Source organism: Grammomys surdaster, unplaced genomic scaffold (genome assembly GCF_004785775.1).
Source record: "Grammomys surdaster isolate TR1022 unplaced genomic scaffold, NIH_TR_1.0 170, whole genome shotgun sequence".
Taxonomy (NCBI): Eukaryota; Metazoa; Chordata; class Mammalia; order Rodentia; family Muridae; genus Grammomys; species Grammomys surdaster.
This window is the reverse complement of record NW_021604618.1, coordinates 22,857,963-22,883,355: the sequence shown is the minus strand read 5'-3', so window position 1 is coordinate 22,883,355 and position 25,393 is coordinate 22,857,963. Positions and strand designations below refer to the sequence as shown.

Genomic DNA, 25,393 nt, shown 5'->3' with positions numbered 1-25,393 from the left:
GGTATGGTTTCCTTTGCTCCAGAGCAGAACTCAATGCTCCTTCTGGTTTTTCTCTAAGAGGTTCTACTAAACCAGATGAAATGTGATACGAATGTACAGTACCAGGAAAATATGAAGTCATCTCTAAAACTAGTCTCCCAGCAGTGACTCACCTGACTAAGGATAGGTCACATCTTCAGATGTAACTTAATCTGTTTTCATAGAGGCACTCGGTACTGCTGGCGTTTGTAGGACGTGTACAAGTGTTGGATTCTTGGTTAAGCTGGAAGGCTTACTGCTGGAGAGAGACTTAATAGCATTAGAATGTGTATACATGAACACTGTGCAACACTTTCTCAGTCTCTGTTACTGCCCTAGTTAAGCCCTCCGGGTCCCTCATTAAACCACCTATGCTCCTCTGGCTCCCTGATGGTGATGGTGATGATAGCAGCCCTATGTACTCCTAGGTCCCTTTCTGAAAAGAAAGTTCAGAAACTTTCTGGTGGTCAAACCATCTGTGGTCTGGCATCCCCTCTCCCTTTAAAGCTGAATCCCGATTCTATTTCCTTCGTCCAGAGCAGATACTGTTAGGTGATTTTAAGTATACTTGAAACTTGGGATTTAAGTTAAATGCTATTACCTTGAGGTTTGTCATGTGGATGGTTTAGTGTCTTATTGGAAAGGTTTTCCTTAGAAAGTTAGAGTATAACCAAGATGAACTCAGTAAAATGTTAGTGGCTCTCCTGTCCACATGTCACTTTACCTGATGGATTGCTTGGCACAGTGGGCTTTGGTACATCCAAGGTACCAGAAAGCACGTGGCTTTGGGTTTTCTTCATTAGAAACATTAAGTCAGCCAATGGTTAAGTTGTGCACAAGGCCTCTGTTTTCCTCGTAGAGATAGTAGCAATAGCAGATGGTCGTATAGGACTATCATTTTTGTCCCTCTCTTGGAGAATGACATTTATATATTCAGTATGCAATTTCCTTCTTAGGATGGATCTTCCCCTGAACTACCAAGTCTTGAGAGAAAAAATAAAAGAAGGAAAATTAAAGGAAAGAAAGGTATGGCTATATAATGCTACAGAAGAACATTACTGGTTTTGTTTTTACAATGCTGAGTGTTGAACCCAGGGCTTCATACATGCTACCTATGTCTGTGAGCACACGAAGTTGCCCTGGTAGCACTTAAGCCTTTTTATAATCTACTGTGGGGGTTTCTAATCATCAAACAGTAGTCATCTGCTTCACAGTACTTACTGTTTTGAAACAAGGTATTACTATAGATACTGGCCTCAAACTTGCAGTAATTCTTGACTCTGCCTCTCTGGTGGTGGGCTTGTAAGCTTCTGGCTTCATACCATAAGACTTGCAAGTGTTTTTGTTTTGTTTTCATTGAAAAAAGAGATGGGTGGTGGCTAAGTGGAAAAATAACTTGCCTAGAAGGCATGAGGCCCCTGGTTCAGTCCTAGCTGCTGAGGCTGGCCTGGGCTGCAATTCTGCTTTAGCCTCTGCAAAGCAAGATTGCAAACTTGACACCATACTTGGTTAAAACATAGTTTTTTCTCACATTGTTGTCTTGTTTTTATTGATTGATTGATTGATTGATTGAATATATAAGAGTGCTTTATTTGCCTGTATCCCTGCATGACGTAAGAGGGCATCAGATCCCATGTAGTTGCTAGGGATTTAGCTCAAGATCTCTGGAACAGTGGTTAGTGCTCTTAACCACTAAGCCATCTCCCGAACCCCTGTTGTCTTGTTTAAAAGCAGAAAACAGTTTGACTGCTTGCTCCATCTAGTTGCACCTAAGAAATACCACATAGGCCTGAGGGCTGAGTTATGTTGTAGGCGATATAGGCAGGGGTTTTCCAGTTGGAATGAGAAGGAACAGGTCATTTAATTAAATATTGTCCCTCTCACTTTTTTAACCTATGACCCATGCTAGCCTTGAACTCCAGATAGTTCTGCCTCTGCATCCCAAGTACTGGAATTAGGCTTGTAAGCCGCCACACCTGGCTTTGCTTTTTATTTTTGAGGCACCCTTGTTTGCTTTTTCTAATGTGAATTGAGGAGTGAGTAGTAGAAAGAACAGGATCTGATTTAGGTCTGATTAGATTTCTATTCAGTATCAAAACTAGACTTTCTTCAGGGAAGCTTTAATAAAGAGCTGTGACATCAGTAGCAGAGCGGAGAGATGCCTCATACATCACACATCAAGAGAAGCATCAGGAGAGTGTGGTGGCACAATGGGGAGCTGGAGGCAGAGGAATCAATAAATAGTTCAAGGTTATCAGATATCTTAAAAGTTCAAGGTAAAATTGCGCTATATAGTGAGATTCTGTTTCAGTTAAAACAGCAAAACAAACAGGCCAGTCATGGTGACACATGCACTTAACCCCAGCACTCAAGACAGAGGCAAGTTGATCTCTGAAAGTTCCAGGTCAACCAGGCACATATAGTTCCTGTCTCCCAAGCAAGACATACAGATAAATGAATAACCACGCAAGAGTCTGACTGTTGAGAACTATTTGAATCTTGAATAACAGACTAGAAAAACATGGCTTCAGAGGAAGAGTGCAAGGACTGTAAGCCTGAAGCCCAGTCTCAGCCAAAGCCCTGTGTGAGGAGCACAAAGACAGTTGGAGACAGGAACAGGACCAAAGAGGTCTGCATGCCAGGACAGAGGTGTCCCTAAAGCGGGGGTTGGGGGAGTGGAGTATGGGGGGGGCACATGGATCTGTAGGATTCCTGCTGGTTCTTATTTTGATTGTTTTTGAGCTTTGATGTCCGTAAGATCATTGAGTCTCATTCACATGTTGAGAAAGATAGGTTTGTACTAAGCACATGTATTTCTAGCTTTGAAGAAACTGTTACTAAATTGGGCCTTTTGTTTTGTTTTGACAGAACGTTCTCAGGTTGACCAGCTATTGACTATTTCCTTAAGAGAGGAAGAACTGAGCAAGTCTCTGCAGTGCATGGACAACAAGCTCCTGCAGGCTCGGGCGGCACTGCAGACAGCTTATGTGGAAGTTCAGAGGCTGCTCTTGCTCAAGCAGCAGGTAACAGCTGAGGTGTCCTAGGGACACTGATGAGCTAGGGGGTGGATTTTAGAATGCTTAGCAAAGTATCTTACTTTCAGGTAACTGTGGAGATGAGTGCGCTGAGGACTCACAGAATACAGATTCTACAAGGATTGCAAGGTATTTAGAGCATGTCTGATGAGCTGTTAATTTTTGTTATTTGTCAGGACTAAAGCAAGTAAGTCATGGGGATCTCATACATTTCCCTGCATGTCTCCATGGTTTCATTCTGCAAAAAACCCAGACTTGGACGTCTCAGAAATGTGTAACAGCTGGGCTGAGTGGCCCAGGCCTGTCATCTCTGCTGCTCAGGAGGCTTACATGGGAGAGATCTGAGATGAGGGTTTATCTGAGTTAAAGAGTGAATTCAAGGCCCACCTGCATCTCAGAAGGATGGTGCTTGCCTTAGGTTTAGTTTACACCCTCCAGAACCGGGGACCCACAGGGTTCCAGTGATGGAAGGACGAGAAAGAATAGCAGAGATTGCTTTGGTGAGGAATGAGAAGGACTGAGTTCAAATCTTGGCTTCTGTTAATAACTGTATGACATGGAAAAGCCATTTAAAATTCGATTTTTTTTTTTATTTTTTAAAATTTTTATTCTTATTTTTTGACAAGGTCTTAGTAGCCCAGGCTGTCCCATGACTTATATAGTCTAGGATGTCCTAGAACTCAGTGCAATCTACCTTTTTCAAACTGTCGAATGTTAGGATTGTAGGTATGCTCCACCTTGTACTATGAGAAATGTAAATGTTACAGCCTGTTCTCTGTGTCCTGGATAGTTGTACTGGTTTTTGTTTGGACAAGTTGAGAGGGAGCATGCTAACACATTACGTTAATTACGTTAATTTTTGTATGTTTTAAATTTTCTGTCATTGTAGTTTTTCCAGGGAAGGTCTTTCCCTGTAGCCCTGGCTGTTCTGAAACTCACTCTGTATACCAGTCTGGCCTCAAATTCACGGAGATCTGCTTATCTCTGCCACCATGTCTGGCTAATCTTTCTTTCTTTCTTTTTTTTTTTTTTTTTTGAGACGGGCTCATGTAGCCCATGTTGCGGTAACTTAGTAGGTAGCTCAGGGTGCTGCTAGAATCCTTATCCTCTAGTCCCCACTTTTCAAGGGCTGTGATTACAGGCGTGCACCACCATGCCCAACTTAAAATTACTTCCTAGTCTTTAAAAATACATAGTGCAAGCCAGGTATGGTGGGACATGCCTTTAATCCCAGCACTGGAAAGCGAAGCAGATGGAGATCTGTGAGTTCAAGGCCAGCCTGGTCTAAACAGTAAGACAACAAAACAAATAAAAATTGCCTAAGAAATAAATGACTTTCCAAATATCATTCTTACATTTGTTGTGTATCTATGTTTTGTTTTCTGTTCTAGAAACATATGAACCTTCTGAGCACTCTGACCAGGCTCCCTGCAGCCTCATAGCACGCGCACAAAGGAACAGCCGATCTCAGACAGCTGTTGAGGCAGCTTTGCTGCCTGCACCCTTTTTCCCGGGGTTTCTGGATCCACCTCCTTCCCATGGATCTCTACCGTCCTCTGGAACCCCTCTCCAAATAACCACTTGTACTCTCCAAGCCCATGGCACTGCCCCTGATTCATCGGTACAGATTAAACAAGAGCCCATGTCTCCTGAACAAGAGGGGAATATGAACGCTGTGCCACAAGGCTCTGCTTCCAATGTGTCCAAGGAATTACTGCAAACTAATAGTAAGTAAGCTTTTATGTGAGTTCAGGGCATCCCTGAAGGGCAGTTATCCACCACCGTGTACAGCCTTTGGAAACAAAGCCACACATGTCAGCTCAGGCCTTTAATTCAACACTTAGGAGGCAGAGGCAGGTGGATCTTTGAGCTAGAAATCAGATCTCAGCTTGATCTACATAGCAAGTTCAGGCCAGCTGTGGCTCTATAATGAGACCTTGTCTCAAAAATAAAATAACTAGTTATTATAGTTAGTTTTTCATTGACAAATACTTCATGTAAGAGGGTTGTTTTCAAGTCCTTAGAGAATGTGGGGTTGGAGAGATGGCTTGGCAGGTAAAGGTTTGTCAGCGAGCTGATGACCTGAGTTTAAGTCTCTAGAATCCACAAGAAGGAAGAGAACCTGGACTCCCATAGGCATACCTGTGCTAAGACATACAGATAAAATAAATGTAAAATCTTTAAAAACTAATAAAATATTTCAGAGAATTAATTTAAGTTTCATTGTTCCCTGATTTTCTTGGAGCTAAATGAATTGACTTCCATTTGACTCTTCTTCTAAAATGTTTCATTTGTCTTTGTGATGTGTGGGTTAAGCTTGGTCAGTCTATTTACTCAGTAAGCTGTGTACTCTGAATTTCTGAGCACTTACTGCATTTATTACCTCAAGTGCAAGCCAGGACTGATAAAAGCCCTGAGAAACAAGTGGCCGTGTTGACCACGGGGTTCTGGTGTTTACTGGTATTAACAGGAACCTGTGTGGGTTGAGAAGTAGCCAGGGATCTTAACACTTGTCTGGTTTTTTTTTTTTTTTTTAAACAGTTGAGGCTAACTTCTCATAACTACAAATAATGTCATACTAAAAATTCAGTCAAAAAAGCAAACAGTCCAAATTTCATGGCTCAGCAGAAAAAAGCTAGCCAAGTATTCCTGGCACCTCAGTGTTGCTGGGTGCAGTGGCACAAATCTGCAATCCCAGCACTCCTTGGGATAGGAGGCCAAGACCGGAGAATTGCCTGGAAGCTTGCAGGCCTGGCTAGCCTGAAGTAGTGACCACATGGCAGAAACCAACAAGAGAGAACCTGCCTCTCAATACAGCAGAAGGCAAGAACTGACACTCAAAAGTTGCCCTTTGACCTCCACGCTTGCACCATGGTATGTACATACACACATACACACTTCACACACATACACACAAAATAAGTCATTGTGTGATTCCTTAAGCTAAAGCAGTTCGGAAAAACCCTTCATTTTTTGCTACCTACTCTTTGCAGTATTTGCAGTATTTATTATGCAGATACTAGATCTAATGTCTATGATCGGTCATACTGAAGTTACTCATTTTATGGGGTCAGTATTTAGGTTTTTAAAACTATCATGCCTTAGGGAATGACAGATGGAATGAATGCATGCATCCCCAAGCCTGAAACCCTGAGTTTGATCCTCAGGATCCATATTGTAGAGAAAATTGACTTCTACAAGTTGTCCTCTGACCTTCACAAATGACCACATACACAAAGTAAATAAACATAGTTTAAAAAAGTTAAATTTATGTGGTGATTATACTGGCTTTAGAAGAGATTATTTAATAGAACTTAAAAGTGTGGATATATTATTTTGTTCCATATTTCCTATCTTTTTTAGGGGGGAAGGCTGCTGGAGATTGCATGTTAGGCAAGCCCAGTACTACCACTGAACTACAAACATCCTGAGCTGTATTTCAATGTCTTAAACCATAAGTATATGTTTGTTTACATGTAGACTATATAAAGGACATAGTTTACCATAACCTGACCTTTTTCTACTAAACGAGTCATTTTCCTGTATCACTGAAGTGATTCATCTGTGGGAACTGGGGAGTAGGCTCAGTGGGTCACTTACTCTCATAAGCAGTGAGCACTGAGCATCCCTGCAATAAGATAGAAAGCTGAGGTAGAGTCACCAGGTAGTCCATGCATCAGCTAGCCTGGAGCTCACAGTGCATTGACAAGGCAGAGAGCAAGAATGACTCCCAAAAGTTGTCCTCTGACCTCCATACAAGTTCCCTGGCACATGGACCCAAGCTTATTCCTTGTATGTGCATGCATACACACACACACACACATACACACACACACACTAGATATGTGAACATTCGAAATAGAAGAGAAATCAAAAGTCCCTGCCTGTGGAAGTTGATTTTTCTGTTTGATTTCCTGATTCAGGAGTGGTCAGTGACAGCTGTCCAGTTTACCCAGCCATCCCTGGAGTGATAACATCAGAGTCAACAGAAAATTGCCAAGAGGTTAACCAAGATCTGAATTTTTCTGTGGAGCAAGGAAATTCCAGAAGCAGAGAAAACTCTCCCTCTTGCCAGTCTCCTGATCTTACTGGCATAAACAAAGGTGAAGAGTCAGCCAAAGGCAGCAGTGGATCTGAAGCCTGTAGCAGTTCTTTTCTGAGATTGTCTTTCACTCCCGAAACTCCTGCAGAAAAGGAAACACAGTCTCCAGCTGACCAGCCTGAGCAGCAAGCAGAATCCACACTGGCATCAGCTGAAACTAGAGGTAGCAAGAAGAAGAAGAAACTTCGGAAGAAGAAGACACTTCGGGCCACCCATGTTCCCGAGAACAGTGACACTGAACAGGATGTGTTCACTGCTAAGCCTTCGAGAAAGGTCAAAACTGGAAAGGCAGCTAAAGCGGGGAAAGTGACAACCTCCACCTGGGGAGACAACCAAACTGGTCGGGAGCAAGAAACTGCCAGAGATGAGCCAGACAGTGAGTCCTCCCTAGAAGTCCTGGAAGTCCCAAATCCTCAGTTAGAAGTAGTTGCCATTGATACTTCTGATTCGGGAGAAGAGAAACCAGACAGCCCATCGAAAAAAGATACCTGGACCACTGTAGAACAGAACCCAATAGAAACTTCTCGTTCTGGTTGTGATGAGGTTAGCTCTACCACTGAGCTCGGCACCCGCTACAAGGATGGGGTTCCTGTAAGGTGAGGTCGGTTACTGTCTGGGCAGAGGTTTCATGACTCTTCTTTCATTTACTCTTTTAAGTAGAATTTTAGAACTTCTTTATAAATTAAAATGTATGTGAAAGGTTTTGAATAGGAAAAAAATATCAAATCTTGGTTATTGGAGTTAGCCTGGTTTTCTTGTTTTCTTTTGTTATTGTTTTGGTTTGTTTATTTGTTTGCTTGTTTGCTTGCTTGCTTGGGTTGCTTTTTCTTTTTATCATGTTGTAAATTTCCAACACATTTCAGGTAGAAAAATTGATTCTTTGATTTAGAAAATTTTTAGTTTTGCCATCTGTCATAGTCTCCCAGATGCCAAGAAAATTTTGGTGGTGTTTTTCAGCGTGGCAGAAACTCAGACTGTGATCTCCTCCATCCAAGCATCTAAGAACTCTTCAGGTAATTGTATTCTAAGCAGCCACGGGGAAAGGGGGTTTTAGAACTTAGAAGTCAAGTCAGTTTAGATATATTTATGGAACAGGAGATGAAGTGAGAAGTTGCAGCAGGAGTGCTGCCTGGCTCAGCGCCACGTCTGTGGGTCCCGGACTTTGAGCATTGCACACGCCCAGCTGGCCCAGCTGCCTCCCTTTTTTTACTTCATTAGTTCTAAAGTTTTTGTTTTGTCTTGGTGGAATCTTCCCAATGGAGAGCTTAGAAAAAATGTGACTTTCTGCTTGGGAATTAGAATTGAAGAGGACTGTTTAGTGTTTTAATTCAGATCCTCTGTATGGTTGTGATAGTTTTGATTTAGCGTCTTTTCAGACTGCAATAGACATATCTCTGAAACCTATTTGTTTTCCAGAAATATCTTCAGAGCCAGGAGACGATGATGAGCCTACAGAAGGAAGCTTCGAAGGACATCAGGCTGCAGTGAATGCAATTCAAATATTTGGAAACTTACTATATACTTGCTCAGCAGACACAACTGTCCGAGTCTATAATCTGGTGGTAAGTATAACATCTTGAGTACCTTTGGTGGCAGGTCTAATGTCAGGCTGATCCTCGATGCAGTGGATCCTCCACTCAGCAGGGACAGTAGGCTCTTTTTTCTCAGCTCTGCCTTCTCCATCACATTTTCCTAAAATGTAGTTCTGAGAGGAACCTTAGGGTCTTTTCCATTAGAAAAAGCCCTGCAGTTTATTCACTGAACCAACATCCAGTAAGTGAGGGCCAGAATGAGGTCAGACATATAGCTGCTCCGTAATAGAGTTTGAGAAAGAATTTTTCTCTGGTGATTATAGTATCCTGGTTCCTACAGAAGGTAGCCCCTTCTCATGCCTCCCCCTCGGTATGAGTGATGCTTATCGTGTTTCAGAAAACACTCTCAAGATCTGAATTGATGTTAAAACTAACTTTGTCTTCCACAATGATAATCAGGACACTTTAGGAATACTTGCATGTCTTCTTAACCAACACCACAAAGGTATGAAGACTTGAAAGTTAGATGATGAATCAAGGGATGTTTCCTGTAGACAACAGGCTCGTGATCTAGGGCCTTGGGAAGTATTGGAAATGACATCGGCAAGAAAGCAGTGATATATGGAAGTATGAACAAATGCTCTACAAGTGCAGAGCTGGGTGTGGTGGCATATGCCTTTAATCCTGTCACTTGGGAGATGGAGGTAGAGGCAGGAAGATGAGGAGTTCAAAGCCAGCCTCTGGTACAAAGGCTTGTAAGAGCTTAAGCTACATAAGACTGTGTCTCCAAAAAATAAAAAATCTAGGGAATCACATCTAATTTTCAAGTTGTGAGATCTATGTATGGATGTATATATGTATATTAGTATGTGCACAGATGTAGCATGTAAAATAGTTCTTAGTAAACCATTCCTAAGCCACTAGGACCAATGATAGCATCTGACATTTTAAATTGTGAGTATTCTCATAAGCTGGTAATCAAATGTAAAACTACTATGGGCAATCAGCAGCAGTTTAGATTTTCTAGGTCTCTTGGCCTGTGTATTACAAAAGCTTGACCTAAGCATTAAGTGACATTTTCTCTTGCCTCATAGTATTTTTGAGTATGGTTTTAGTAAATACATAGCTGTAGGTATCTCACTGTGTGTGCCTTTGCTTGGCAGTTAGTGACCAACAAATATTTACTAAGCACATATTGTATACCAGGTAGCATATTTGGGTAAATACAGCAGTAGACTGGAAGTTTTAGCACTTTTTTTTTTTATTATTAATAAAAGACATTGTCTAATTTCTCCATATTTCTTCTATTGCTGTGACAAAACGCCACAACCAGGGCATTTTCTAGAACGAAGTGTTTATTTGGGCTTCCAGTTCCTAAGGGTTGTAGTCCATAATGGTGGGAACTGTGTGGCTGGCAGCAGGCTTGGTGGCAGCATTAGGAAGCTCCCCTCTTGAACTTCAAAAATGGAGCAGAGAATAAACTGGAAATGCTGTGAATCCTAAACTCTCAAAGCCTGCCCCTGCTGACATACTTTGTCCACAAGGCTGTACCACCACTGGTGACAGCATGCAAATACCCACGACCACGGTGGACAGTTCTAATGCAAGCCACCATATCTTCTTATTCTTGACCTTAGAGTCGGAAGTGTGTTGGTGTCTTTGAGGGACACACTTCCAAAGTGAACTGCCTTCTTGTCACTCACACCTCTGAGAAGAATTCTGTCCTCTACACGGGTTCCAGCGACCACACCATCCGCTGCTATAATGTTAAGGTAAGTGACTCTAGAGAAATCAAGTGTATTGACCCTTCACCTTTGTTTTACTTGTTTGATGTCCTCATTTTTGTTTTGGGCCATATTTTAGCATGCAGATACCATCTTGTGTAGATAGGAATTTAGCATAAATCACATTTTCTGTTTCTTAATCAATATCTGTTGATTTTGTGTTGAATAGTATACCCCCTTGGTCTTACTTTCATATCATATGCCAGAATTAATCCTCGTTACAATGTATTTAATTACATTTATCTACTTACTTTTCATATGTATGTGTGTGTATCTGCATACATGTGTCAGAGGAGTTTTTTTCCTCTTTCTGCCTTATGGTCCAAGGGTGCAAATTTGGACCACAAGCTTGGCCACAGACACCTTTATCAGCTGAGCCATCTCACTGGCCCCTGTTAATTTCTTTAAAGTTAAATTTTATGTGGGCTAGGGAAATAAGTCAGTTGGTAAAGTTCTTGCCTTCAATGCCTTCTACTCCCAGAACCCACTTTTAAAAAGCTGGGCGTGGGACCCACAAGACGGCTCAGCAGAGAAAGGCTTGTGCTTTCAAGCTTGAGGACAAAGTTTAGATCGATGCAATCCATGTGGTGGAAGGAAAAAACCAGCTCCTGCAAGTTGTCCTCTGGCCACCACTCCAGTGTCTCATGTATTCTAGGCTGGCATCAAGTTAATTATATAGAATTTCTGATTCTCCTGCTTCTACCTCCCAAATACTGAGAAACAGGCATATGGCATCATATCCTGTTTGTGATATGCTGGGGACTGAACCCAGGACTCTATGCCTGCTAGGCAAGTACTCAGCCAACTGAGCTACAGCTATAGCCTGCCAGCTGCAGCTTTATCTAAAGCTTATCTGTCTTCATGTAAAAAACTTCAGACTCAAAAAAATAAAAATAAGAAGAAACATAAGACTCAAGTCAGCCTTTGAAAGAATTCATGTTTTTAATTAGAAATACCAGTGTCATTAGAGTTTTATTTTTTTGATAGTACCACACCCTGTGATCTCGGCCTTGTAGTTTAAACAGGAAACATACCTAAGAGAGTTTACTGTGTGTTTCCAGCATCATGTTAAAGTGTTCTGAGGAACAGTTGTTCATGCATCTTGTTGCCACTCTCCTCTGTTAGAAAGGGATTTGTTTTTGTTTTTTCAGACCCGAGAATGTATGGAACAGTTACAGCTGGAAGACCGGGTCCTCTGTCTTCATAATAGATGGCGAACCCTCTATGCTGGACTAGCAAATGGCACTGTGGTCACATTCAGCATAAAGGTTAGTGGTTGGGAAGCAGGCTGAATTTCCCTGCCCTTTGTAAGTAGAACTGGTGTCTCTGGTAGGAAACAGCATGTAGTCATTTTTCTCTCTGAGGAAACGACAGAACTAGCCTTTATTCAACAATCACGATTTTTCTAGTACAAGTGAGATCAGTCCTCTATTCTGTTCATTCAGACCCATGTGTTCTAGGACCTAAGTACAGCCCTACTAAATTAAACCAAGCCTGGATATTTGGGCCAAATAATGAGTCATATGTTAAGCCAGTCCATCTGATTTAAGAGTGACACCATGGAAAATGAATGTGAATTTCCTGACATATGACACTGATGTAGCTGTAGACTATTCTGTAAGGTGAAGTCATTTTGAGGTTTCCTTTAACAGCCAAGCAGCCTCATTCTTTTCCAACTCATTGAGTGAACAAACTTCACCATCTTCCTGTGCTGGGCCCCAGAGTTTCCTAGCTTATTTTGCTGTGATAAAATACCCAATTAAAAGCAACTAAAAAAGAGTTTATTTGTCTTGACAATTCAGGGTGACACCATTAAGTACAAGTCAAGGAAAGAACTTGAAGCAGCCAGTCATATCAAGAACAGGAAGAAGTGAATATGGATGTGCACATTTTCTTGCATTTGGCTCCCTCACTGCACTTACGTAGTCAGGAGCCAAACCCAGGGAACAGTGCACCCTCACTGGGTGGTCCGTGTCCTTCCCCCAACCCCCTCTCCACCCCACTTAGTGCATTCAGGACAGTCTCTCACATTACCCACAAACCAACCTCACAAATCTCCTTGAGACTTTCTTCCCAGATGATCCTAGGTTGTGTTTAATTGATAATTAAAACTACCATTATACAGAGAAGTTCTTGGTGGCCTGATATAAGTAGTAAGTTTACGCCTCAAGAGACTTGTTCTCGTTTCTATTTTAGAAGGTAAGTGTATATTGACAAGCTTGGAGAAGACTTACAGATAGAATCAGGGAGACCTTGTCAGAGGCTTTGTGGCAGCTGACATGAAAGGACAGGCTGAAGATGAGGAGAAGGGAATGGGAGCAGTATCCATGGAGGCGGGGTTCCTAAGTGTGGCTGGTGGAGCACCACACCCCGTCAGTGCCAGGGCTCCTCTGCTACAGCACTGACTAGCACTGACTAGCACTGTGTAAGGAATATGATGCAAGGTAGTCTTAGCCTCTTGGAAACTTTTCTTTTTTTTTTTTTTTTTTTTTTTTTTTTTTTTAAAAGATTTATTTATTTTATGAATGTGAGTACACAGTTGCTGTGATCAGACACACCAGAAGAGGGCATCAGATCCCATTACAGATGGTTGTGAGCCACCATGTGGTTGCTGGGATTTGAACTCAGGACCTCTGGAAGTGCAGTCGGTGCTCTTAACCACTGAGCCATCTCTCCAGCCCTTGGAAACTTTTCAAATGAAATGTGAGGACTCTAGTATGTCAAGTGATTTGGTCCGTTGCTATTTGTGATAAGTGCAGATTTTTTCATTGAAGTTCAGGTCTCCTGATTAGATTGAATTAGGCAATAGGAATTAAGACAAAGGGGCAAATTAAAATTCTGTTTATAAGGACAAAAGCTTAAGTGATTATAAAATATTTTTCTCTTGTGCAGGTTTTGTTGTCAGAGATCGACATTACAAAGGGAGAGTTTGATGTTGGGCAGAAAAGGTTTTAGATGGTTGGATGTCAAGAAGTAGAGGACAGTTTTGAAAATGGGTGTGTGCATGAATTTTGCATCAGGTCTGGCTCTTTTTGGCCTATGTTCCAGGATGTAGATATAGTTCTCAGAAGATAGACTGGTTTACTTGCACGCTCTGTTCATCGCTAGACACTGAACTCCAGACAGTTCTTAGCATGTCACAATGGCTTGAAGTCATCGCTCAGCTGCAAGCTGCTGCTTTCTACTTAGTTTCTGGGAGTTTTAATTCATGTATATACCCAAAGTATCTCTCTCTCTTTTTTTTTTTAATCTATTTATTTTATGTATGTGAAAACATTGTAGCTGTCTTCAGACACCCAGCAGAGGGCACCAGATCCCTTTACAGATGGTTGTGAGCCACAATGTGGTTGCTGGGAATTGAACTCAGAAGAGCAGTCAGTGCTCTTAACCACTGAGCCATCTCTCCAGCCCCCAAAGTATCTTTTAAAAAATGTTTGGGGAAAGGTGAAACTTTATGAGCAAGATTGGCAAGCAGGGGAGAAGAGATAGGGGAGATAGGCATGAAGTGTGAGGTAGAGCATGTGTTCTAGAATTTACGGTGTAAACATGCCATTCTGATAGGAAGACTGCTATCTTTTGTGAAAACACCTCATAAGATACACATCTGGGGGCGAGGGTATGGCAGAAGATCAAAGTAACGCAAATGTAGAAAACGTAAGTTTACTTATTTGTTTTAGATTAATTTATCTTGTTTTATGTGTAAGAGTGTTTTGCCTGTATATGTCTGTGCACCACATGCCCACAGAAATCAGTAAGGTCTTTCCCCACGTTTGGAGTCTTCATTACATTGGAGAGAGGGCTAGGTGATTAAGAGGATCAGATTTCTGTTCCCAGCCCTCACATCATGGTGTTCATAATGCTAGTAACTCCAGATCCAGGAGAGCCAGTTCCCGCACATGGCCTCCATTGGGACCTGAATACATATGGTGTACCCTGCACATGCGCACACAAACAAACATACAATAAATAAAAATAAATCTAAAATTGTTTAAGAAAACAGGTACCTCTCAGCAGAGATATTTTGAAATGTCATGAGATATATAGCATATCTTTTGGGGGGATAAAACACAATGAGAACATAGGCATGGTGGTTCATGCTTGTACTTCCAGCAGTATGAAGACTGAGGCAGGAGAATTTCTGTGTTTGAGAGTGCTCTGGGCTGGCTACATAGTTCAAGGTTCAGCTGGGCTGCATAGCAAGATCCTGTTTCAGAAAAGAAAAATAACAGTGGGAGAATCTGGCAGAGACTTTTCTGGAGTCAGATGGTTATTAGGATCAGTACAGCTCAGGTCAAGAGTAGAAAAGAATTTGCTGTGTGAGTTTGCCCCACTAGATCAGGGGAGGGAGGTCATAAGCTACAAAGAAGGTTGGAGCTGATATGCAAGGGATTGGAACATTTGGGATTTGGAACAGGTAAAGATGGGAGAGGGTTTATAGCAGCTTTAGCTAGCTGGTTTTGAAGGTTTTGGTTTTTTGTTTGTTTGTTTGTTTTCTTGGTAAGTTGCTTTTATGGAATGGTGGGTTGTTTTTCAGAACAACAAACGGCAGGAGATCTTTGAATGCCATGGCCCTCGGGCAGTCAGCTGCCTCGCCACAGCTCAGGAAGGTGCCCGAAAACTGCTGGTTGTAGGATCTTATGATTGCACCATTAGTGTTCGTGATGCACGGAACGGACTGCTGCTCAGAACCCTGGAGGGCCACAGCAAAACTGTTCTTTGCATGAAGGTGAGTCAGTGGGTAGATTTGAACGGCATTCCTGCTGCTGTGCCATGTGTTGTTTAGAACATGGCATCCTATGTAAAGAGCGCAGTTGAGGAGATTCACAAAGTCAACAACCATTTTTAATAGCATTAGCAAAAGACAAGTGTATTTTATTGTAGTGTGGCTGTACATTGTGCTCTTCTAGGATAGTTCATAGTTGTCTTGAGTAGGTCATGAACCTAGCAATACCCCGGCAAGTTCATCAGTGCCTGGTAGTAAGGCATGCAGTTTCAATTAGAACATTTGTCTGGGGAAGCATTATTTTATGCAGTTTGTGTCCATCTCAAAATAGGAAGGAAATCCACAGTCATCAGAATGCTTTTCAAGTTACAGAGGAAACAGAACTTCACACAGAAGTTAATTTGTTGGCTATTTCTCTTTAAGGTGGTGAACGACCTTGTGTTCAGTGGCTCCAGTGACCAGTCGGTGCATGCTCACAACATTCATGTAAGCTTTGTTGCTACAGTGGAAGAAGATTTAGATGAGATTCTAAAGCTTGAAGGCTTCCTCAGCCCCCTTGGTTTTTACATCCAACCCATTTTCTAGTAAAGCCCCATATGCATATATATGCTTTTGGGTAATTTCAAACCTGGAAATCCTAACCTCATCAAAAAGAATTAATCAGAGAAAGACTCAGTTTATGGAAGGTTTCATTTGAATGCCTGTTTTGAACTTGGGGCTCTTAGCAAGTGTTTAAAGTAGAACAGATACAGACGATTGAAGCCTGCCCTCAGATCTCAGAGGCAAGCAGCTGGTCCTGGTCTGTAGATGGCATTATGCCATCATAACATGCTACTTGGGACCAGTGAAATGGTAATCGTCAGAGTGCAGCTTGGCTACTATTTATTTCAGATTGTTTGTTTGTACATTGCATTTGCCTTTATAAAATAAATATCTTGTATATGAATACAAAAGGTATTATATATACACATAGCCTGAAGATAATCTTGTTTTTAATGTGTCTTAAGTTTTGCCTGTGACCTGACACATGAGTGAGGCATGGCGCTTTCACCTGTGATTAATGTCTGTACTCTATAAAGTTGTAGATTTTGGAGCATTTCTGATACTTGGATCAGGGTTACTCATACTTCAATAACAGAGGAGCTGGTGAATGGCTCAGCAGGTAAAGGTGCTTACCACAAAACCTGATGAAGGGCTCGAAACCCTTAGCCCATATGGTAGGAGAGAACTGACTCTCCAAAGTTGTCCTCTGCCCTCCACATGTGTGCTGTGGCATGTGCGCCTGCTCAGATACACAAGGTCAGGAAATGTGTTTTGTTCTGTTTTGTTTTGTTTTCTTGAGACAGGTTTTCTCTTTGTAGCCCTGACTATCCTGGAAATTCTGTTTATAGCCCAGGCTATCCACCTGCCTCTGCCTCTGCCTCCCTACCACTACCTGGCTTGTCAATAAATATTAAAGTCTGAGGATATGTGTTATGTTTCTGTAGCTAACAGTGCCTTGAGAATAAAAACATGAGCTGTTAGCATCAACAGCTGCATTGTTTACCTCAGAATTTTCCCTTAGAACTTTACAATCAGAAAATGTAGCTGGAATCCTAAAAACCAGTCTTGTTACTGTCTCCTCTTCTCTGATGCAGACTGGTGAGCTTGTGCGCATCTATAAAGGGCATAACCACGCAGTGACTGTGGTGAATATTCTGGGGAAAGTCATGGTGACGGCTTGCCTGGACAAGTTTGTTCGCGTCTATGAATTACAGGTAGGATTAGGTCCACATACTTTGTATGACTGCTTTGAGGAGATTGTGCTGGTCTGAGATTGGACTGGCACCTGTGAATCCACACTTTTAGAAGCCTTCTAGAGGGATTAGGAAGGAGTCAGGCCAAGGACTGAACTCAGAAACCACTCTGAGATACTTGACCAGGCTCCTGGTTGTCAAAACTAATATTTTTGTATTGCCTTTTTTTCTTTGTGGGTGGTGGGGTAGATAGGTGGACAGGGATCAAGACAGGGTTGTGTAGCCCTGTGCAGCTAAGGATCCTGACCCACTGCCTTCTCTTTCCAAGTGCTTATTGTCATCATTGACAAAACTTACAGGCTTTCTAGAGAGCATCTTAAAACCTGTCCAGGCATCCTTATAGTGGCTTCAGGTTTGAGACTTGGGTTGTAAGACATTGGTGACAGTGTATAACTTATCAAGTCCTCCACTGACTTAATTTTTTTTTATCTGTTTAAGTCCCATGATCGACTGCAAGTTTATGGAGGGCACAAAGACATGATTATGTGTATGACCATTCATAAAAGTGTGGTGGGTATTGCTTGTCTTGTCAAATCTTTGCCTTTGTGTTTACTTAAAACAATAATGTGTCTACTAAGTGGCATCTTACCAACTTGATTGTTATGTGCCCTGTTACTGAGTGTCTTGCTTCTTGTCATAAAGAATAACCCAACAATGTTGTTGAGCATTCTATTTCCATTAATAGCTAAAATAAGTGCAGTAAAATCTGTTACTACCGCTAAGTGGAAGATGTAATTATATGCTTTAAAAAACACTGCTTTTGTAGACATGCTGTGAACAGGACACAGAAACAAAGTCAGGATGTGTGGCTATTGTGGCGTAATTACAGGCAGCTCCTCTAGCCCTGCTTAACGTGCTTCTTTGTTTTTGGTTTTGTTTTGTTTTGTTTTGTTTTGTTTTGTTTTGTTTTGTTTTGTTTTGAGACATAGTTTCTCTGTGTAGCCCTGGCTGTCCTGGAACTCACTCTGTAGACCAGGCTGGCCTCCAACTCAGAAATCCGCCTGCCTCTGCCTCCCAAGTGCTGGGATTAAAGGCATGTGCCACCACTGCCTACCTTCTTTGTTTTTAGACAAGGTTTTACTGTGTTGTAGCTTTGTTAGGCCTAGAACTCATTGTGTAGACCAGGGTAGCTTCAAACTCAGATCAACCTACCTCTACCTCCCTGCCTCCTCAGTGCTGAGATTAAAGTGCCATTACACCTGGCTCCCTCTTTAACTTAGGGTTTTTAATTGTGAGATTGAACCAGGATGGATGTTTTTAAGATCTTGAGTAGTAAAGCACTTTCTTGGCAATGAATACAGATTCCTAGTTTGTTAGCTGTGCTGTCCCAGTGCAAAATAAGTGGGAACCTTGAAGCCTACCGTCCTTGCTGTGAGCCACAGGTCAAAGATTACCCTCTGAGGGACTTTGACCAGGTCTTGTTTCTGTGAAGAATGTTTTGTAGCTGTTTTCTTCATGTATAGTCTGATATCCTAAACAAACCTGTTTCTCCAGATTTACACTGGCTGTTATGATGGCAGCATCCAGGCTGTGAGGCTGAATCTGATGCAGAATTACCGCTGTTGGGTAAGAGTGGGACTGTTGTCACCAGCCTTGGGTTACCTCAGACCTGGGCTGGATTGTAGATCTTCTTGATCATCAGTGTAGTGCTTGTATTTCATGATTGGCCTTAAACATCTCTCAAGTTAGATATGAGATATATAAATTGGGTTTTCTCACATAATCCCCTAGTTGCTTTGTTTTGAGGAGTGGGGGAGTTGTTTTGTCTTGTTTGCAGTGTACTAAGGGTTAAACTTCACAGGTGATTGGCAAGTCTTTTGCCACTGAGGTCTGTCCCTCCTAGGTGGTTTCTGTTTTGTTATTAAATCAGTACAGGAAGTAAATGGTGGGGCTTATTTTTGTAGCCTTTCTTGTTTGCCACAGCCCTCCTCTGTTATTACAAGTACTCAAGGCTTGACTTATATCCTTGCTGGTTTATGATGAATAGGCAAAGAAAAATTTTAAATTTGTAGTCTTACCTTAGTCCACCAGGCTAAATTGTGTGATTTTTTTTTTCAAGAATAGAAGCTGGTAATTAGCCCATAAAACTTAAGCACCATCTGTGTGGGCCTTGCTTTTAGTTGGTTCCAGTACCAGGAGTGACCAGTGAAATATTTAGCTCTGGGTTCCTTTTCCCCAAACCCTGACCCCCTTACCAGAATTAGTGGAATGTTGGATATTTTTTCAAATTTGATTCTAGGCTTGTCTGTAGGTGTGTTACTTTTCAGCTTTGAGACATATATATCACTGCCTTTGCTTGTAAGCTTCTCAAGGAAAGTACCTACAATACAAAATGAAGTAATCTGACTGGAAAACTCAGATTTCATTACTGTTTAGTAATGAACATCCCCCAGGGAAGGACTCTCGAGGTCCCACCCCTCCATGAGACTCTGTAGGCAGTTAGTGATCTAGTGATCGCTAGAAAGAGTGGAGGGCACAAGAGAGGGTGAAGATCTCTATGAGGTCCAGATGTATTGTATACATTTGTTGAGAGCAGCATAATAAAAACTCATTATGCATATTTAATACATGCTAATTAAAAACATAAGAGAACATCCTGGAATTGGAAATCATAACATTCATTACAAGACTGCAGGTTTAAAAGCAAGAACAGAGTCTTTGTGCTTTATGAGTAATATATAAAATTAAGACACACCAAAAAAAAAAAACTTTACAGAAAGTTGCATTTTGTCTTAAGCAGGTAGGTAAAAGATTGTGATTCAAGAGATAGAAATTGTGAGATTTAAAGTCAGACTTTAGTAGGTATTTGCCTTGAGACAGGTCTCATGTAGCCCAGACTAGCTGGCTTCCCATTCACTATGTAGCCAAAGCTGGACTTGAACTGATGACCCTCCTGCTTCTTCTCCCTCCCAGATGCTGGGATTTCAGATGTGCATCACTAATCACAGCCTCATTCATTTTGTAGTTTATTTTTGTGGTTCTTAGAATTGTTAAATATATTTTTTTTCAGTGTTAAGGGAAAGCTGCTGGCCTTTTGTGTAAAAAAAAAAAAAGGATCACAAAGTAAATGCACGAAGTTGTATTTTATGATGTAGGATAGAGTATGCTTTAGTTAGGCATGGCAACATTGACTTTTAATCCTTGCACAGAGGCAGCTGGGTTCTGAGTGCTCTAGGCCAGCCAGGGCTGTGTGGTGGGAGGGAAGAGGGTGTGTACTCTGCTCGTCTCCATGCACCCCATGTCCTCTCTCTCTCACAGTGGCATGGCTGTACTCTGATATTTGGCGTTGTGGATCACTTGAAACAACACTTGCTGACTGACCACACCAATCCCCACTTCCAGACGCTGAAATGTCGCTGGAGGAACTGCGATGCTTTCTTCACAGCCAGGAAAGGGTCCAAGCAGGTATTTCTGTGAGATCCACCAGGCTCTGCACACAGACCACTGAGAGCAGTGCCTCCCAGCCTTCCTAAAGTAATCAGAATTGCAGTAAATAGGAAGAACATAGGAACTTTTCATTCTATTATTTGAAAACTTGGGGGTTAATTAAACAAGATTTTCCCAAAAAAAAAAAAAAAAAAAAAAGGTGCTGTTTTTAATAAAGGGCATAAGCAGAGCCCTTAGGTTGTGTGCTCTTGTGCGAAGGAGAGACATCATCTCTAAGTGGATCGTTTGCTATGGTTAACAGGATGCCAGAGTCTCCCACCTTCAGCGCTTACATGATGCCTGTGTGCTCCTCGGCTTTAGCTGTCCTACCCTACTACCCGGTTGTTCCTCACAGCCCGTCTCTCTCTCTTCCCTAGGACGTTGCAGGACATATTGAACGCCATGCTGAAGATGACAGCAAAATAGACTCATGAAGTTTTTTGCCTCCCATGTTGGGAAGTCATTAGTGAACGATTCTCCCATGGGCCATTCACTGTCCTTCTCCAGGCCCCTATCTGTCCTCCAGCAAAGCTGGGAGGGAGAGAGTGGTTCACAGCCAGACCCACCACTAGCAAAGTGTGAGCAGTCAGGATAGGCTACACACAACTCAGGTCCACTCTAGAGCATGTAAGCGACGTTTAAGCCGTTTCTAAGGAACCTACTCTTCTGGAACAAATGACAATACAGTGTTTTATGCTACTAGACTATAGGTGTTTATTAAAGATACAGATTTTAATTAGTTACCCAGTTTGACCCTAATCATATATATATTTTATTGATTCGGTTTGTGATTTCTACTTTATGTTCTTATAATGGCTTATGATAGATTTTTCGGGATCAGTTTTAATTCCTCCTTTTGAAATAACTGGGTATTTAAAGCAAATTGTTTTTTTTAAAAAATAATTATGTGCGGTGTCTCACTATTGATGTAGTTGGACAAAGCTGGCTGTGAATGTGATGAGAAACACGGTAGTATCCTGAAGCACCTGGCTGCCTGCTTGCTGTATTTTAGAATTGAAGACAGCACTTCCCAGTAATCACTCCAGAGTGCTCAGTGTGGTGCCCTCTGCACTTCTGTACTCGCTGGCTGCTCGAACTGAAGGCACATACCCTTATTCCCTTTCTAGCTCTGGCTCTTGGAGCCTCATGAACGGTTGACACCTTTTGGGTTGCTCCGTTGACAGCCTCAATCTTTCCTACTGTCCTGCTGTGCCTAGAGCAATGCCTCGCCAGGCTCCCAGGCTGCTGTCAGCCCACCCATGGCACCCTAGATAGGGGAGCTGGGAGAAGCATCTGGAATCAGTTGATCGGGCGGCAGACAGGCCTCTAGAGGCAGAGCTAGTGAAGCCAGTGCCTGTCTTCATTTTCCTGCCAGCTGTGGAGTGCAGCGGTGTGAAGGGAGAAACTACCATTGGGAGTACCCATCTTAGTGGAGCTTAGCAGGAGTGCTTTGTTCTTGGATTTCTTAAGACTTGTATGTAAAACTGAACAAGTTTTACTCTCTAATGTTTTGTTTCTGGATTTCAAAACCTCAGATTCTTCAGAGGGAGTGGACCTTCATGCCACATACCCTAGCTCCAGGGTGCGATGCTTTCTGGTACTAGGATTGTGGCCTCTTTTTTTTTTTTCCTGTCTCTGCCCTGATCAAACTCCCCCATAGACTTTAGGGATGAGTGACTCTACCAGGAATTGATAGTGTGCAGGCAGGTCTTCCCCCCCAGACTCCCAGGAAAGGTTCCAGTAATTCTTACTAGACCCAGAAAAATGTTAAAAACCAATGTAGGAGTTGATCCTAGCTTATGAGTGGCCACAAGCTGTTCACATGTTGCCTATTGTGTGGGTAAATTTTTGTTGACCACATGGCTTAGATGTGAAGAGAACCATTGTGTGATGCAAAGGAGATACCGCTGACAGCATAGTTAGGAGATTCAGAACCCTTTCTCACCTCTCACTTGCACTTTCTGTAGGGTGTGCAGAGGAGCCACACTTTTGTTGGTCTGGGAAGTGATTTCTTAGGAAAGTTCACTTGAGTTTATTGCTAACCCTGCATCATCCCCTGGGGCGGTATGCTAAGGAAGTTCGTGTTCCTGGTTCACCAGAGGGAATATGCAAAGGGATGAGGTGATGGGGCCTTATGCAGCAAGGAAGAAGAACGTAAGATGTTGACTGTGGTGAGGAACATTTGAGGGCATGCAGACTGATAGGATTAGTACAAACTGATCTGAGCTTCCCTTGGTAGCATTGTTTGCACGTGACTGCCTGCTTAGTTGTGTATGCGTGGGCACCTGTACTCGGGCTTCTTGGAACCGGTGTAATGAGTTCAAGCACAGGTGGAATTGTTTTTGACATTGGGTCACTGTTCCCCAGATCTAGTGTGTTCTGAAAATGAAGACCCCTGAGTGTCTTGCCTCTTCAACAGAAGCTGCCCGTAGGAGGCAGAACTGTGTTTACTTCTTAGGTCATTCATGATGTCGGTTCATGATCAGCCTCCAGGTCACCTCAGAAAGGGCAGCTCTGTCTGTGCTGATTTTCATTGGATATTTTGTTGAAGGAAGGAAAGTAATTAATAACGTGACAAAACCCAAGGCATTTCTTATGAGTTACTTAAATGTCATTTTTAATGTTGATTTTTTTTTTTTAAAAAAAATTCCTTATGCTGATTTCAAAAGCTCAATGCAAAGAAAATCTTTTAACATCTCTTTTGTGTGTATTTTCAGTTCTAATAAAGTACCAGGCACTTTCAATTATTTTGAAAGTTTTTACATAGGTTTAAAACACATTTTGGCACACTCTGCTAGTCTGTAAACAGTGCAAATTAAAAGGGAGCAAAATGTGTCCTGATGTGAGCTTGAGACGTCATCATTAGCATTACATGTTGCTGTCGTGAAGAAAATGATTTTCCTGGGAGAATTAGCAGTTGAAGGTTTGATTTCATGAACACATAGAGTCTAAGGCAACACTTTTATGGTTGAAGTGATTGTTGCCAGCAAAGGTTTTGTTGTAGATTTTTTTTTTTTCCTGGTAGATTATCATGGCACAACCTGGGGACATGGGCATGTGGCTGAGTTGCTGAGTGTAGGTGCGCACTTAAAGAGTGACGCAATATTCTATGAAGATAATTCATTGAGGAAATTGAAATATATTGTAAAGTGGGGTTTGAACAGTAAGTAGATTTGCTTAAATTTGCATATGCTTACTTAGCAAATTTGTTGCTTCAAGGAGAGTTCTAGAATGACTATAAAGACTGCTTGCCATACTTCTGGTGGTGGTTTCATCTGTGTCCTATCATTGAGGACCTTGGATTTGAGGGTGTTGGCCTGATAGTTAGGAAAGGAGGAAGCTGTAGTGGGTCTCCCTTGGTTCCATATGCAAATGAATATAAAACCTTGTGTACACTAAACGTACCACTTAACTTTGTCTTCACCTCCAACCCCAGACCAGCTCAGACCAGCCCAGGAGTAGCTCAGTGGGGCCAGAGAGTGGAGAAGGGAAGACTGTGGGGAGAACTAGATGCCCAGAGCTATCCTGAACCTTGGTTTTTCAATCTGGATTAGAAGAAATGTCAAGTGACATTTGACTGCAAAGATATTTCTAAACAGCCTTCTTACATTTTGGTATAAAAGCTGTGAACTTCATAAATTTGTGAGATATAAAGCAAATACAAGAAGAAAATAAAGTACTTTTACTAAGTGTTCATTTTGTTATTTGTCCGAATATTCACGAGTTGGCCTTTTTCATTTGGGCATAAAGAACAAAACAGAGGCCAGGAAACGTCTTTTCGTATGTTCAGTAGACGCACGTAAGGTTAGAGGAACTAGGATGAGAAAGAAAATCACATCTCCTGCATTGCACTCTGCTCACTGGACCTTCCTGTTATCATTTATTTGATCTTAAATTTGTCTATTTCTCTATTTCATACATAGTAATATTTGTGTGTTTTACACCAGTGATCTTGGAAAAGATCGGGGTGGGCCCCGTGCTCAAGGATTAGAAGTAGTGGGGCTGGAGGGATGGTCAGGGGCGTAGAGACTGCTCTTCAAGAGAACCTGGGTGTGGCTCCCAACAACCACATGGTGCTCACAACCATCACTAGCTCCCACTTCTAGGGAATTAGATGCCCTCTTCTGACCTACATAGGCACTAGACATGCAGGCAAAACACTCATAAAACTACAAGTAATCTTTGATTTTATTCATATTTCCCATTCTATCTCGAAACTAGGGCTTTGTTTCCCATGAATACACTAACCTGTAGTGAGAATTTTGGTTTCTTTAAAAACCCAGTTATGATATGTGGATATGCTTTTGTTTTAATCCAAGATGCATGATAAGAGGCTGCTTCACAGCAGGTAATTATGATTTGCTCCATGCACTGGCAAGGGCGTGGCTTTGCCAGCTGTAGATAGTTTAATTCTGGAGAGGGTATAGGTGGAAGAGCCCTGAAAGGGTCTATGGAAGCTGTTGTTTTCCCCTGCTGCTCCTGGTTCCTGTTGCAGTTTGTCAAGTCATGAACAAAGACAAGAAGTTGAAGATGCCCTGTTGGTAAAGATTGGACTTGCCCCAAGGAACCCAACACCCCTAATCAACGGGAACTACTCTAAAGAGGTCTATGCCCCCTTTCCCCTCTAACCTTTATCTCCTAATGTTGGATTGGAAGGGATAGGGGTGGAATAAGAGTTGAAAGGGAGGGAAAAGTATAGAGACCCAAAAACTTAGAGAAGAGAATATGCCAACACTGACCATACCCAACCCTTCCAATACCTGACAGGACCAGGTATGTGCATAGGCTAAAAAGAGTTTCCTTGGTCATGTGTGCAGGAGTGAAGGTCAGATTGACTTGGGTCCTTTATGTTTGTGTGCATGCATATGCAATGCTTGTGGAGGTCAGGTTGATAGAGCCTTCCACCTTCAACACTGAGGCCCAGGTCTCAGTTGAAGCCAGAGCTTGCCAGGTCAGCTAATCTAGCTAATGGTTTGT

General features: G+C 42.0%; 1 protein-coding gene across 3 annotated transcripts in view; it reads left to right on the top strand.

The window, feature by feature from the left end:
* Znf106 (zinc finger protein 106) overlaps positions 1-24,110 on the top strand; it is a 52,083-nt gene extending 27,973 nt beyond the window's left edge. For all 3 annotated transcript variants that reach the window (XM_028767141.1, XM_028767140.1, XM_028767142.1), the window contains 16 exons: positions 975-1,044; positions 2,887-3,041; positions 3,122-3,182; positions 4,445-4,780; positions 6,977-7,751; positions 8,113-8,168; positions 8,572-8,717; positions 10,325-10,459; positions 11,623-11,739; positions 15,006-15,197; positions 15,618-15,680; positions 16,832-16,951; positions 17,429-17,500; positions 18,485-18,556; positions 20,249-20,395; positions 20,794-24,110. In XM_028767141.1, coding sequence (XP_028622974.1) covers positions 975-1,044; positions 2,887-3,041; positions 3,122-3,182; positions 4,445-4,780; positions 6,977-7,751; positions 8,113-8,168; positions 8,572-8,717; positions 10,325-10,459; positions 11,623-11,739; positions 15,006-15,197; positions 15,618-15,680; positions 16,832-16,951; positions 17,429-17,500; positions 18,485-18,556; positions 20,249-20,395; positions 20,794-20,850 — 2,574 coding nt within the window. In that variant the 3' untranslated portion in view covers positions 20,851-24,110. The remainder of the gene's footprint in view (positions 1-974; positions 1,045-2,886; positions 3,042-3,121; positions 3,183-4,444; positions 4,781-6,976; positions 7,752-8,112; positions 8,169-8,571; positions 8,718-10,324; positions 10,460-11,622; positions 11,740-15,005; positions 15,198-15,617; positions 15,681-16,831; positions 16,952-17,428; positions 17,501-18,484; positions 18,557-20,248; positions 20,396-20,793) is intronic.
* The last annotated feature ends 1,283 nt before the right edge of the window (positions 24,111-25,393 follow it).